We start from the raw sequence: 15,983 nt of genomic DNA, 5'->3' as shown, positions 1-15,983 counted from the left end.
CTGGAGACAGCACTGGGACTTTACCCACTGGCTTTTGCTACTCGAGAAAAAAGAAAAACAAACTACAAACAAGGAGTAAAAAGATGGTATCTTTCAAATGTCCTTTAAAAGCCTAGGCAGTGTAAACTACTACAGGCACTTGGAAGGAATTTCTATCTTTTTCTTCTGATTTACAGTTTGATGGTCCTTTTATCTACTTTTACATGAGCTGAGAAAAGCTAGAATGTGCCTACTCAATCAATATGAGCTTGTGCTGGCCCGTTCAGGATATATAATATTTAGCTTTTATGGTTTATTTTAAATAAAAAGTATAATTAAAGAAAATAAACCACCCACTTCATAACATTTATACAACGAAGACTCTATTTATTTTATTTACATTTTGGTGGGCAAGGCACAGCATGCTGTTAGCTTTCTGTGATACTTAACAAAGCCGCATTTGAAATTTAAAATCTTTAAGGAAATTAACAAATTCTGTGGAGGAAGGGCAGTTGAGCAAAGAGACTTCTTACATTACCCTAGATAATTGTGCATATATATGTTTCTGTGAGTCTCTCTCTACTCCAAAAACATATCCATGACTTGGAAGCTTTAAATCAAAAAGCAATTTCAGTCTGTAATTCTCAAATAAATAATTAAACACATTTTATCTCCTACAGTATTGCTTCTATTCATTCTAATCCCACTGACAGGAATGCAGCAACACACTCCACCACATCCTTAAAGTAAGAAAACAAAACACAAGATACCAACCAGAAGGCCTGGAAATGTTTATAATTCAACTTTTCAACTCTCCTGGCTGCAGCCTGGAGCTACAAAGAAAGCTCTATGCAAGGGGAGCAGCCTGGAGATGCTGTGCAAACCATATGGCCACGGGTGCAAGCAGACCCTGCCGGCCTGCACGAGGCAGCTCTCACTCTGGGAGCCACACAACACTCAGCTTGTGTCAAAGTTAATAAATTATCCACTTCTGCAGCCTGAGTTTTACCAAACTGACCGGACAGTGTGGTTATTACGGTGAGTGGTCTCTTGCTGGTCCATCATAATTTCACTGGCTGCTGCTGCAGATAGGGATGGCCATAGCCTGGACTGACAAATACACACAAAATAGCCAACAAGGGAGAGAATGCTCTCATTCCCAAAGAGAAGGCTGAGCTTTCCAGAGCCTAGCCTGCAAAATCAAAATACTAAAATACAATACTAAAAGACTGCATTTGCTGCACTATTTTCTGTGTTTAGTTTTGATTTGAAATGTGGGCAACTGGCTGTGACTTGGGTGATTATCTTGGTTACCACCTATGCTTTTTGAAAATCAAAGTCCTCCTTCTCAAACCAGTGTATAATTATGTTTATAGACATGCAAGAAAGCTAATTCACTCATCCCGGTGGCAAAATTAGATGGAACTTTCCAAAAAGAGGATGCTGGGATGGGCTCACACACTGGATTTGTCATTAAACTCAGGGTATCCAGTATTGCCAACCCCAGAAGCATTTACAGATCACTATCTTTAAAACAAGGTTGAAACCAAAGTATTTGGGCTTATTTATGACTGCCTGCTGGCTCTGAAGCACAGAAGAATCAAAAATTCTAGGCTCTTCCCTGTAGTTGGGAAGACTGAAGTCTTGCCTAAATAACAAAATTAAATCTTAGATTTTGGTACAATCCTCTGAGGGCCTGGGTTTCATGAAAAAACCAGAGTCTTGTAAGCTTGTGATAAAATCACCAGAGATGCAGCATGGGGAGCAGAGCAGCTGCAGAGCATCCTGAGCACTGTATAAATCATAGCAATATGGTTGCTATCTAAATAAATGCATTACTTATTTTATTTATTATTACAGATGCTGCTGTGGAAATTTTTGCATGCCTGTAATCATGGTGGATTCTTGTCCAAAGCTTCAGCTGTAAATTATCATCCCCCTCAAGCTCCCTGGCTGCACAGGTAATCAAGCACAAGATGGTGACCTCATCAAAACCTAAGCAGAACATGGGGATAAAGCTGAGATCAAGAGACAGGATGCAGCTCAGATCCCACGGTGGACCCCACACAAGAAAACTGGGAAAATTTATGGCACCTCTCCTGACCTGCATTCATGTAAAACACAGCTGACTGCCTGGCCGGGCGCGCTGAGACTTGTGTGCTCCGTCTGTGCAGACCCTGCAGTGATGGAAATCCCTCTCTCCTGGCACAGCAAGGTAAAGCCCTGAAGGAGAGGTGGGCTTGATTACAGGAGATACTGTCCCAGCCCAGACAGGGGGGTTCTGACTCTGAGAGCTGGAGACAGAGCCTGGGGGACAGCACCAAGGCGTGCAGGCAAGCCTGGGAGGCACTGAGCTCCTGATCCCCTGTCAGGGCTGAGCATCCTCTGAGCTGTGCTGCTGCAAACCTGTGCCAAGCACGCTGTTCTGAGCCCAGCTGCATTCAGGTTGTTTTCTGCTTCACCAGGCACTCACAGGTTCCTCCTGGAGAGCTGACTTGCTGGTCTCCCATCCTGCCCCTGCCCCCCCGTGCCCCTCCTTTCCCCTCTCACCCCATCTCACAGTAATAACCATCAGCTTTTAACAGCATGTCCTACACTGGAGGTTTTGTAGTTCCAGCTTTTAAAATGATTTAGTGTGACAGTTTAGTGCTGAATTAAAGAAAAAAAAAAAAAAGAATAAGAAAAAGGAAGAGAAGAAGCAGAGAGAAAAAGGAGAGACAGTCCCCTTAAGGCAACAACATTATGGAGCAGTGATCTCAGAGGAACAAGGGTTCTTCTCTGGTTCAGATGTGCTTGTCAGAGCTCAGTGTCGTCTCTGAACAAGAAATCTCTCTTGCTGGCCCAAGGCACAGTTTTGTGGTCAAGAGGACAGAAAATAAAGGGAGGGAACTTCAAAGAAGCATAAGCTGCATTAGCCCGCTGGGGCGGGTGGCTGCGGCACATCCCATGGCTGACAATTATGACCTGCATGCCGAGAAAGCTTGCCTCCCTCTTGTCAGAGGGATAAGACACAGGCTGTGAGCTTTAGAGCTTTGAGGATGTGTACAGTTCATGATGAAAGATAGCACTTCAAAGCCCTCTGCCTAGAAACCCAGGGAGAAGTAAGAGCGGAGGGTAAGCAATCTTTTTTCCTGGGGGGTGCATATGCGGGGGAAGGATAAGACTTACTTTCACTGTCATTTATTATTGCCATGAAAATGAAGCCTTGCACTGTTTATGGAATCTCTCATTAAAAGGATCTCTTGATAAATCGCTTGACAAACATTCATTAATTAAGTCTCTGAGCGCACTTGGCTGACAAGCATTAGTCTTCATTCTGCAGGAGGGGGAAATTGAGGCATGGAGCTCAGCGAGCCCCCAGCAGCCAGGGCAGGGCTGGGTCCTGGCCAGCCACTCTGTGCCACCAGACAGATGGATTACACTGCTCCCTCCGTGCCCAGCTTGATTTGGATCCAAAGATAGGAGCAACACGCTGTTCTCAACAGACTTCAAAGCTCTTTTTCCCCTCACTGCTGCCCAGTGCCTCCCAGGGCTGCAGGGCAGACGAGGCTGTGCAGGTCTGGCTCCTCCATGGGCATCTCATGCCCCAGGGGCTCCTGGACACCTCTTTCATCTCACAGGCACCTCCCCACCCACAGCCTGCCTGGGGTTATGAATGGAGAAACCCTGGCTGCTGCCCAGGCTCCACTTTTTGATGGAGGTTTTCCTCCCTGGAGCCTCTGACCTATCAAATCAAGCAAGAGAACACCTCATTTAAGACATCCATTTCACTCTCACTGCTGCAGTGGCCTTGGCTTCAAACACTGGGGACTCAGCAGGTCACCTGGGCTGCAGCTGCAAGGCTACTGTGACACAAACCTCTCCTGCTTTCCCTGGCATACAGCAGCTCTGGAGCAAGGACTGCTGCAAGGATTGCTCAGCTGCCTCCAGCCAGACCCACGAGGGAAGCCCACAGCTGAAGGGAGCCAGCAGTGAGGACCAACACTCATGTCCAGCAAATAACAACTATCCTACCCCACACACTTCCAAATATGATGACAGCAGGCAGGAGGAGGTCCTTGCCATGACTTAGGGGTGACTGTCTCTCTCACCTCGTCAGCCCCACAACTCATCCAACCATCACCCCTCTGCCTCATGCTCCTACCTGGAGACAGAGGGACAGGTTTGGCCTCTGCCTATGCTTCCCCTGCCTTCCCTGGTACTTGCCCTTCAGAAAAAGGAAGGGCTGGCTGGCAGATTCCTGTGAGAAAGGAGCTGCATGAGAGAGCAAACAGACCTTTATTATATGTTTATTGATTTATTCTCCAGGAGGATGTAGCACCCAGCCCTCAGCAGCAAATGCCCTTGTAACTCTGTACTGCGGCGACAAGTCGGCCAAACAAACACTTTTCTGCCTCAGAAAACAAAGACTGTCAGCAGAGCAGATCAGGGCTCCTCTACCCTTACTTTTAATTATTATTTCCTCACACAGAGGATTTAATCTCCTCTTCTGCTGGAAGCTCAAAGTGCCCCATTCAGCCTATTTCACAGCTGTGACTACCGAGGTCACCCCGGGTCAGGGCACCTCTCTCTGCAGCATAATAGTGCCTGGTCCCCAAAGTGGACATGCCCGCCGTGCATCTGCTGCTGCAGATGAGCTGGTGTCAGCAGGAGGAGCACGGCCACCACCGTGGCCCCACCGGGGAGGGGGCAAAGGCAAACGTTACCCAGAGAGCTCCAGACAAAGGACGCTGCTCCTCCGGCCCTTTGTGGAGCTCTCAAACGCGGTCAAAGGTTACATTTTACAGCTGTTCCAGCCTCAAATAAGCGTAACCCGCCTATCTTAATACTTAATTGCATTGCTAAGCTGCTGATAAACTAGGACGGCATAAAACAAACACACAGGGCCAAACACATCCCCAGGGAAAGTTTGTGGGAACAGAGGGGCTTGCACCAAACAATGGGCTGGGAACACGGGGACTTGCACCAGACAATGAATCCACTTTATGTGTTTTAGAAGCCTGGTTACCCTCAATAAAAGCTGCAGCATGGATGCTGCACGTTTGCTAGCTAATATCTCTCCAAAAAGGCCGCCGGTGTTTACAAAAGAAGGGCACGGTGCAAATGCCCACGGGAGAGGCCGAGCGCGTGCCGCGCCATGCGTGTGCCCACCAGGAAACCGTGCTGAGCTAATCCCCTCCCCACAGAGCCACCAGGGCTCCAGCCCCGGAGAACACGGCCTTAAATCAACGCTCTTATCTCACAAAAGGAATTTAAGTGCAACGCTTTGAAAGTCACTTTCTCCCGGCCATATGGCATCCCCGGGCCTGGTCGTATAGGAGCGGCGTTCATTTGCATGTGCAAGAGACAAATCTGGCTCTTGCATCGCGGGAGTGATAACAGGGCGAGGGGTAAAATTTAGCACTGTTTGGGTTTCTGCACAAAATCTTTGCTGAGGCGGATTTCTCTCACCTGCCAAGCCAAGTGCCAAATGCTGAGGTAGCCCCAGGAGAGCTTGCCCATGACGGCAGGCCATGCCATAAGCAAGGTACAGGGCCAGGGTAAAAAAGAAAACTCAGATAAAACCCATGATCTGAACCCAAAGCTGGCAATGTCTACACCCACATTAAAGCAAACAGGAACAGGCTGAAATTATAGGGATATAAACAGCACTGAACACAAACTTCAAGACAGCAAATTCACAGGCATTCGCACATTTAACTTCCTGATAGGGAGGTATTTTGAAAACTCATGTTGCTGAGCTGCTCCATGATATGAAGGGGTGGGGGGATCTTGCTTCAGCACAAGGAGGAGCCAACAAAGCTGCTAACGCTTCAACATAAGCCTCTCCAGCAGATCTCTGTGCCAGGCATTATGCAGGATGGCAAGATTTTTGTTTTGCCGAGGCAGTGCCATATGGGCAATCTGGTTTGCCTTATCAGCAAGCCAAGTGAGAGAAGAGAAATGTTCTTCCCCACCATTTGTTTAAATTTCCCTCTTTCCCCCAGATAAAGCTGCATACTTTTGTAAAAATATCTACAAATGTAATAACATAATGGGCTTGTCATCGGTTTCCACATTTGGCATTGAAAATCTGCAAAGCTTGGAAAGAAAGAGAATTCCTAATAGTTACTGCTGCTGAAGAGCCCAGCTAAAAACTGGGCCTGGATCCAGGTGATGGAGCACACAACCATCAAAACGCCTTTCCATGTCCAGCACCTACTCCTACTCAACTGCAAATTGTCCCTTTCTTGGCCCCACTGAAATAATGCAAGAAGTTTATTTCATCACTTCTTGTTGATGGGCCTCATCTCCCCTATCGGGGGTATCTGCATGCCCCTAACATCCACTACTGCTATGAACTGATTCTATTTTGCAGCTCAATGCAGAGGATGCTGCAGACAGCCCCAAGCCCTGGCACTTAATTTGGAGCCACACAAACCTCCTAGCATGGCAAAGTGGAACCACTCCCAGCACAACATTTCCACTGTGTACCACAGTTTGCCTTCTCCAAGGCTGTTTCGTTGGCATTCCTGCTCGGTATCCATCTCAGTGAGATTATCCCTGGGAACACACAGAGCAGAGCAGCCTGGTTTTATGGCTGTGCTGGGCGTATTTAGAGATCCATGGCTGTGCCCCCCAAGGGGCTGTGGAGCGAAGCAGTCTCTTAGCAACACCCAGTGCCTCTCACAGGTGACTGTCATTAACAGCAGGAGTGGAGCTGTGCTGTGCTGAGCACCCTCCACTGCGTCCTGGAGAACTGAGATGTGCAGGCACAAATGCTCCGTGGGCACTGGCACTGTGCAAGCCCTCAGGATGACACAGGCAGCACTGAAATACTGATTTGTTTAAAAGAAATGAGGATTTGATTGTATTAGAGGGAGACGCACATCCCCTACAGTAAGGACTCCTTTGTCAGTAATGCCTCTCTCCAAGACACTTAATACAAATCTTACTGGAAGGGAAGAAGTCCCACCCCACACTGAGACAATGTAGCTCTAAATTTTAACTTAAATCATCACAAGCCTGTAAAGCTGATCTTTATGACAATGTGTGTGGCCAAGCTACAGGCTCTGGCAAAACTGATGTCCTGCTATTCACACGAGACGGATTCACAACCCAAATCTCTCGCTGTAAGATAAGGAAAGCATTTCTCCAGATCACTTACCTTTATTTGCTGCAGGGGAGAACAGCTTCTCAGAGCCTACAGAAGCCTGAAAAAGGAAGAGAAAGAGAGGGTGAATAATCGTGGAGGAGAAATTGGGAAGGCTTGCTCACAAAAACACAGCTCATAAAACAAGTGGGTTATCTGGAGACCTGCAGTTGCGCATTGCACCTGGAGGGTGCAATGTTGTGCCATTAAAGAACGAGCATGCATCCTGAGGAGATGAAAGCCAAGCAAGAGGACTGTCCTGATCTCACCCAACTACATCCTCCTGTCTCGTTTGTTTAAGGCAGCCATGCAATGCACAGCTATTTTATCCATGATTCCTCGTATAAAAACAAAACCAGTGAAACTGCTATCAAGCTGAAGGAAAAAAAAAAGAAAAGAAACCAAAACACATCTCAAAGGCTCTCTCACTGAAAATAAGCTCAATTCTTGCTGAACATGCAAAATGTAATTTGTGTATTGGAAACACAAGTTGCAACTGAACACATCTGTATGAAGGAGGGTGTTGTTCAATATTATGCCAAATGATAAGTACATGCTGCTATGCACTTAGTTGAGTATGAAATAAAACGACTTCCTCTTGGAAGAAGCCCGTATCCTTGCAGACTGGGTTGCACTATGCTGTCTGAACTTCACAGCAGTGTATTTGTGCTCCTCACAGCTCTGGGAAACAGTTAAAGAAATCCAATTAACCTAAACCTTGTAAACAGCTTCATGATAATCAGGGTCACTGGGTTACAGACAAGATGATAACGACAGACAGGGAAAAAAAAGTCCATTCATCGTAGCTAAAGCTTTTATGAGTTAATTTGATGGCTTCCTTTCCTCCCCCCACTGATATCAAGCAGCCAACCGATTTCAGCATGAGCTTTTCCTCCTCGCTATCTGATAAAATAGCAAGCAGCCTCTCCAGAATCAAAGCTGGTCTGGGAGCAGGAGCACCATCAACATTACTACCATCTACAAGAAAGTATCATCAACGTGTAGGCACTGACTGCTGCATGAATAAAATGGGTGAAATACAAAGCTGACGAGCAAAAGATACTGAAAGTGAAAAAAGCCTTTTTCCCCTGGCTCTGCTTTAAAAACAATTAATTAATTCAACACATGGCTGAACTAAGTTGATTTTATTTTTGATTTTATTGATTTTATTCTAAGGTGCCTTGGGAGATTTGCATGATAAAGAGCACTACAAATTGTATTACATTGCTATATATTTTAAATGACGACTCAGAAGGAAAAAAACAAATTGTAAAATGCAAGAAGTTCTGCATGAGATATAGTAAGAAGCAAGAGTGATCCATTAATGTTACTTCTAAGGAAAGTGGCACTGCAAGCACTGAATGTCTTACTTAATGCAAATGTATAAAAAAGAGAGGGAAAACAACATGAAAAATAGGTTGAGGCTGAGACACATAAGAAAAAAATTCTGAATTATGTCCACGACAAAGCTGCACGTGTAGCTGTGGCATGTATGATCGTTACACAGCTCAGCAAAAAGATCCTAAAATCTTAGGGAAAATCAGTTACCTGCACGATCCCTTCACTGCATGGATTAAAAAGAGGAAGAACCAGGATTAAACAACGTTTTGCCTAGGCTGGTTTGCAAAGAAAGTGTAACAGAGTCACACAGCAGCAACAACAGTGGTGCATAAAACGTTTGACAGCCAACTCTGAATTTACAACCCATTGTTAGGAGATTTTTCACTTATAATCAACACCAAGTCACCACGGACGCGGAACACATCTGCAGGCTCTGGGAACTCACCCATGCTAACAGCTCACACAAAGCCAGGGCTACTCTCAAAGCACTCCACAAGCACTGGGACACGTGGCAGGTGGATAAATAAGATTCCCCCATTTTACAGGCAATGAAACTTCAGCGTGGCTTGCACTAAAGCCCCGGCAGTAAATCGGCCGATGAGCCACAAATCCTAAGTGCCGGGTCCAGATGCTGGGGTGTGCAGCTCTCCAGAGGAGCCTGCTTGGGAGAGCCCTTCCTGGGGAGCCAGCCATGGCCAGAGGCAGCCACCCCTGCTGGGAGAAGCCTTGTGCTTCCCCTGGTCTGGACAGTCTGGGCTCACAGCCCCAACTTTGTGTCAGCCACCGCTCACTGCCCTTTGTGCACCTCAGTACTGCAGGCTCAGCCGGGAGCCAAAGATCTCAGTGCTACAGGTCCAGACTGTATAAAAACAATATTTAAGGAAGTCAAGCCAGAAAATTCACTTTAAAGACCAAGTAAAACAGCCGGATTATTGCTCAGTCTTCTGCTATCAGCATGTGCCACCGCCTTCCACAATCAGAGTCAACATTTACAGAGCAGCGTTTTCAACATCGCAGCTTCAGTTCACAGACACAAACCTTCACACCTAGAGTTTACAGTAACTTTTGCTCTCACTTCTGGTGATTTCTAGCTCCAGATCTGAGCAGTTTTTGGCACGAGCACCACTCTGAAACAGTGAACGCCTGTGCTATAGGATATTCTGCGAGCTGCTGTAAAGGCAGGAGGGAAGCTGGGGGAGGAAGAGCCTGAATACATCATTCAGCCCTATCAGTCACCCTTTAAAGAAAGCGTACAATAAAACCTATGTGTCTGAGGGAGCCCACTAATGAGGGGAAAAATCCAGCAAACCAACACATCTGCTAAAACAAGTCCCCTCCCAAATACTGCTGTTCCAAGCAAATCATTTGCATATGTTTAAGAAGGGATTTAAAAATAATATTAATAAAGTGGAATTCTTCCCATGTGAACAAAACCAGGCATTTGGAGTCTTTTATGCCGAGTTCAAGCCATCGCAGGAAATCACCTTCTTTGATTGCAAAATGAAACTAAAAATTTCCTTTTTCCCCCTCTTGTTGCCTCCTGCCTGTTTCCATCTGAAGGACCATTTCACAAACCCCTCAAGCTCCTTTTTGCTGCTGCACAAGGCAGTGAGACCTGCCCAGCCTGAAGCTCACAGACAGAAGACTCCTCCACCCTTCCTTGCTCACTGGCTGCTCATCTCCCTTGCCCTGAGCATAGCCCACAGCCACAGAACCCACCACAGCCTTGTGCTCACAAAAATGCTGCTTACAGTCCCACCCTGTCCCCAGGAACAACTGTGGCACCTGAAGCACATCTGACATCTGTCCCCAGAGCAGCAGTTCCTGAGGTAACCTCATGTTGCTGAAATCCCAAAGACCCAGCACCCTTTTCATGACACCTTCCCAAGTCCAATTTCTGGCCTATTCAATGAAGTTACCAATCCTTTGTCACCTTTTGATTTTCTTGCTTTTCTACACTAGACCTAAAAGGGAAAAATGCCTCCACCCAGTCCTGTGACAGCTTGAAACCAGGCTGCATGCACTGCAGAAGAAAATAACATTTCTGCCCTTTTCTGCCTTGTGGAGAGCAAGCAGAGGAGTAGTGCTGCAGTCCCTCCCCCTTCCTCCCCTTGAACCCAGCACATATAAACACTGATTCAATTTTCAGCACTAAAAGCCCAGCAAAGGCAGCTTTTTCCTCAAATGTGAGGTGGTAACCACAAAGGATGTAGCACACCCTCTCCTCCAGTGAAGGTGAGCAGTGAGCCATAATGAAGTCCATGCTTCATCCACCCTGGTTCCCCACCAATCCAAGGCAGCTGAAAGGTGCAAGAGCTCTTGCAGATTAATAATTTAATGGTTATATATAAGAGAACAACATCATCTGACAAAGGCAGCACTATAAATTATGTCAGGCCTCACAGCAATTACTTCTTTTTGTCCCCTTTATCCGTAGCCTATAAATGGCTAACAGGGAATAGAACTGCTCCTTATCACCAGCAGCAGAGGCTCTGTGGACCTTCATGGCGTCTCCTGGAGCACCAAATGCCAGATCCAAGCCTGACGCTCCAGGCGCCTGACAGCAAGACACTGGGGAGCTGCTAATAAGGCTGCAGTTCTGGCTCACAAGGAACAAGAAAGGTGGTGTTAGGGACCTGGTATGTGTGTCATGCACAGGGCAAAAGCAAAGCATTCCCTCCAAGTGAGTCCAGTACAGTAGGCAGAAGAAGGAGATAGTAAAATACAGTTTAAATTTTAGATCTGGATGGCTGCCTATCTACTAGACAGCCAAGAGCCAGTCTCAAGAGAGACTGTTTGCACAATTACTGAACTTAGCAAGCACTAAAAAGCTCACAAGAAAACCCTTCTCTGGGAGATTTCCAAACTAGAAGTGCTGGATAGGCTTCAAGAAAGTTTTAGCATAAAGCACTGACACTACCTGAAAATTTTGGATCAATTTTCATTCTTTCCTTTGATCTGTATCCCTTGCTTTTACCAACCACTCCAATGCCACTTGATCGCTTGTCCAGCACAGAATTTCAGCACGTCAGTACTGCTTCACTACTCTGCAAGTCATTCATACCAGACCCCTCACCCAGTAATATGAGAACAATAACTAAAACAGGAAGGTATTGTTTGGGTTGTGATTCTTCTGTAGGAAATGGAAATTGATACATATGGAAAGGTGCAAGAGTAGCCCAGAAATAGCACACATGCACACAAAAACCCAATGTAAAAATCCCCCTTAAGACCAACAAAGTACTCTACACATTTCAGGATATAGAAGCAGCCCATGGGTAACACTGCCTGCATTGTGAGGGGATGTTTCAAGGTAGCCTACAGTCTTTCCAAAACCTGCATTAGTTTTGGAGAGAAACCTCAGCTCAGTTAAGAAGACAAAAGAAAAGTCAGACCTGCAACTCAATCATTTTTGTGAACCTACTAGGAATATCCAGCTTTGTGGTACACAGCTGGCTGGGACACAGCACAGCCCAGCTGTGTGAGGGATTAGGCAAGAGGGAGCAGGACTTCTACAAATCCACACTGTGATTATCTTCCCACAGAATTTATAGACTGGGCTTTCAAGAGGGCTCAGCACTCAGCAGCTGCCTTTGGGGCATCAGCCTGACTGGAGCTACTGGGTATAGAGCACTTCCAAAAATCCATTTAGAAACCTGAATGGTGACCAGGTTGCGCTGAAAAATCTGGTTACAGCTGGTAGTTGGAATAATTTATGAAATTTTGTCTGTTGACTTCTAGTGCAAATAAGGACTAATAATTAATAATCCCAAAGCAAGAGTCTCCACCTTTCCAGCAATCCTGAAGATACACTTGTACCTTCAGTTACACCATAACACATCACAGTGAAACATGCAGCACAAACAGCCCAAACCAGCAACTATTTATTGATTTGGCAATGCCTTAAATGTCACAGATACTTCTAGCTCAATTATGATTCAAGGCCATCTCTTAGAGGTAGTGATGGCCATCTGTATCTTTCAAGACTTTACTCTATAGAATGCTCACCAGAAACAAAATGTTTCTTGGATTCTACTTCCATATAGCAACACACTTGTTTAGGTTACCTCCTACATTCATTTATTTAGCACACACACACTCAGTACTGCTCTGGAAGGGACTGTCACCATGCACTCGCCTCTTTGTCACTTTTTCTTCCAAGAATGCTCATTTCTCTCAGCAGTTTATATAACCATGACTGTTTTCTGCAACAGCCCCTTTGAGAAGCCAGCACGAGTCTGGGAACACAGATTAATTTAGGCCATAGAGAGCCTAGAAGCAGAGATCACTGGTGCTAATTCACCACTGAATTACACTGACTTCACACAATGGCAAGGGAGTGGAAGGCACCGAAGGAAACACGGTGCAGGGCAGTGAGGAACCAAGCTCATTGCTCCTCCACAAGTTCAACATCTTGTTCTGGTCCTCTTTTGGCAAGACAGTGGTAAGCTTCAATTGACAATGTTTTGAACCCTGAGCATGCTCCTCATCACTTTACAACCATCATGGGACTCTACAAACCAGTTTCAATCGAGCAGCAGCAGCAGTAATTCTTACACACAGGCTGCTGTGGTGTGTTATTGCACAAATGTGCCTCTTCCCTGACAAAGGGTGATGGAATCCTGGCACAGGGGGACACCTGACCTACAGCATGTCTGCCATCAGAGCCTCGGGCACAGCCTGCTAACTCCTCTTCCCTCTCCCCTCAAAGCATCCCCCCAGCCCCTGGGGAATGACTGCAGCCCAGAGTTCTCCCCTTCCCATCCCCTCCATTAGTGATGCTTTATGATTCATCTTCCTCTGAGCAGTTGCTGTCTCCCAAAGGAAAAGATCAAACTCCCTCTCCTTCCCAGCTCAGCTCCAATAAATAAATAGATACATGTACTGAAAAGAAATTTAGTGAAGGAGGAGAAGGGAGGAAGCTGGGGAGTTCCTGGACCTCACCTCGTCAGACAGCTGCAGAAGGTTCCTCAGTTGTTTCCAGAGACACCAACAAGGAAAGAAAATTTCCAGCTGTCCCTCATTAAAACCAGCCAAAATACTTGCTTAATGTTTGTGTGCCTGTGTATCCTAATTTAAATTAGGGTGCACTTGGTCTTTATCTTAGGATCTTCCTCCTGCAAACCTCAGCTCCCCAACCACTACAAAATCTATCTTTGCTTTACACTCCGGGTATTTTCCACTTTAATCAGCACTGATTTCCCCATAACACATGTTCATATGCTCCTGGGTGTTCTGGTCTATCAATGGCATCCAGAGGACAGTCTGGATGTGCCACTGGGTGAGGCTGCAGCTCTCAGTGTAAGCTGGAGGCAGTGATGTGTCCCTGTTAAGGGCAACTGATACACACCACAGCCAGGGAAACTCAGTTCTCTATGACACACTGAGAAAAGGGCTTTGTGTGGCCTGCTTTAAAACATCCCAAACACCAGAGCCCTCGTGCCTTTCCCAGAGAGCTGACCCCTTCCCAAAACAGACTTCAGCCTACACTTCCACATTCAAATGTTTTTCATTGCCCAGACACTCACTTAGGCAAGCAGAGATTTGATTTATCTTTTGCTACAAATGTAAGGGAAAACCTTCCTTCAGGTGGGAAAGGTTGGGAACGCTGTGTAACACACTGCTACAGCAGTTTGTATTATTGTCATTACAGCTTGATCCTATCTAGTCAGCCGATCTATTTGGCAGGGATATGGTTTTTTATTTGCACTAAATCAGAGGGAACGGCGAGTGCTCTTTGCAGAACTACCTAAAACTTCTTATAATTCAAAGGCTGCACTGTGGGAAGAGCGATGGGGGAGAGCAGGGACTGTGCTGCGAATGACAGGTGGCAGACTGTTGTTTGGTACCTACCAAATTACTCTGCTGCTCCCAGGGCTGCCTTGGCATTTCATTATCCCAACTCTCTCCTGGAAGGATGCGGACATAAATTCACACCTCATGTCCTGGTTTCCGTCAAACTGAGTAAGAGTGCAAATGCTGGCACCAACTGGGAATGCCAAGCAGGGCTTGGCATGCTAGAACAAACTCTCAGCTGTGGTCTCTGCCAGCTACCTGCATTTATCATTGTAATGGCCTGCCAGACAGGACTTGGCAAGCGGCGGAGGAGGGCGGGAGGAGGAGGGCCAGGCTCTGCACTGCCAAGCAATTCATTCCTGTAGCTCCTGCCATCACTGTACCAGCAGGGCAACCTTCATTTTATTTTATCTTTTAACCAATTACGTGTCACCCAAATCCCACCTGCAGCTTTCTCCAACACAAATGGCTATAAATCACAGTTCAGAGACCAAGAGGGTTTTGCAAGGCATTTGATTTCATAAAAAGGTCACTGTCTGTCTGAGGATTGCTGCAGTTCAAAAATGAACTGAATAACAACCTGCATTGGCAGACAGGGAAGGAACTGCTTCCATCGTCTGTTGCATGTTGTCAGATAATATTAGAACAATTAGGGAGGCCAACAATGGCAGGATCATTAGGATTCAGCTGAACCAAAGCACTGATAAAAATTCAGTGAAATATCTCCTCCTTTCAATTTTTGAAGAAAACATAATCAAATCAATAAAAAAGGGAAAATTGCATGAGCACACCAGAAACATTCAACATAACCTCCTTGAGCAGACAAACAGAATACATGCCTGTCATCACTGCAGCCTTTTCCAATCTGCCTGGGTATTCCAGAGCTTAACCCCCAGCTTTGCTATTTCTCAGAGCACTACTCTGTGGTCTCAGAGCACTCAGCATGGTCTGCTCTCTAGGGAAAATGCTGTATTCTTGTTTTTAATCTATACACTGGATACACAGTGAATGCTGTATAGAATTTTATGTGAACCATATTACAGAGCAAACATTTAAGGGTGCTCAGAAATCGTTTGACACTGATGCTGTTCTGGACACCCTTCGTGTCCATCCCTTCCTTGCAGGTGACACGTCATGCCAGACAGCCCTGACAAACCAGCATCAAATTCTCTGAAAAGCATCAGGTTAACTGCAGTGAGGACATGAGGCACAGGGAAGATGGCATTGTCCTCGTGGCCCAGACCATGGCATGTGGACATCCCTCTGTGACACACAGACATCCCTCTGACACAATTTCCCACTGAGGATGCAATCCTGACGTGGCCCTTTCCTGGGCCTGGGGGGGTCAGGGAGCTTATCAGGAAAGCAGCTCTTGTCTGCTGCCATTGAAACTTGCTGTCTTACCCACAGCAACCTCAAAGGAGTGCCTCTGCAGAAGGCTCTTTTGTTGTTGTTGTTTCTAATTCACTGCTCCAAAATATTTCTTGGCTGCATCCCAGGGCTGAAGCCTTATCTGCCCATCCCCCCGGCAGACACACAGCAGCTGCAGAGGCTTATCACAGTTGCCTGTCCACTGAGTTTACAAATTAACACCCTATCGAGGCTGCACGAGGGCTGATTAATCAGAGAGAGGCAGTCTGAGGGCCTTTATCACCGCGAGCGGCTGCTGGGAGAGAAGTCACAAATCTCTCAGGAGGCCAGAGATGCCTTACAAATGAAAGAGCAGGAGGCCAGA

At 46.3% G+C, this 15,983-nt stretch overlaps 1 protein-coding gene across 16 annotated transcripts in view; it reads right to left on the bottom strand.

Annotated features, from left to right (window-relative positions):
- The window catches only part of FBRSL1 (fibrosin like 1), a 495,150-nt gene that overhangs the window by 48,027 nt on the left and 431,140 nt on the right, over positions 1–15,983 (bottom strand). For all 16 annotated transcript variants that reach the window (XM_064726492.1, XM_064726486.1, XM_064726485.1 and 13 more), the window contains one exon: positions 7,127–7,172. In XM_064726492.1, the coding sequence (XP_064582562.1) occupies positions 7,127–7,172 (46 nt within the window). The remainder of the gene's footprint in view (positions 1–7,126; positions 7,173–15,983) is intronic.

This window comes from Zonotrichia leucophrys, chromosome 15 (assembly GCF_028769735.1).
Source record: "Zonotrichia leucophrys gambelii isolate GWCS_2022_RI chromosome 15, RI_Zleu_2.0, whole genome shotgun sequence".
Classification (NCBI taxonomy): domain Eukaryota; kingdom Metazoa; phylum Chordata; class Aves; order Passeriformes; family Passerellidae; genus Zonotrichia; species Zonotrichia leucophrys.
The sequence above is the reverse complement of the archived record's forward strand: the minus strand, read 5'-3'. Positions and strand labels throughout refer to the sequence as shown.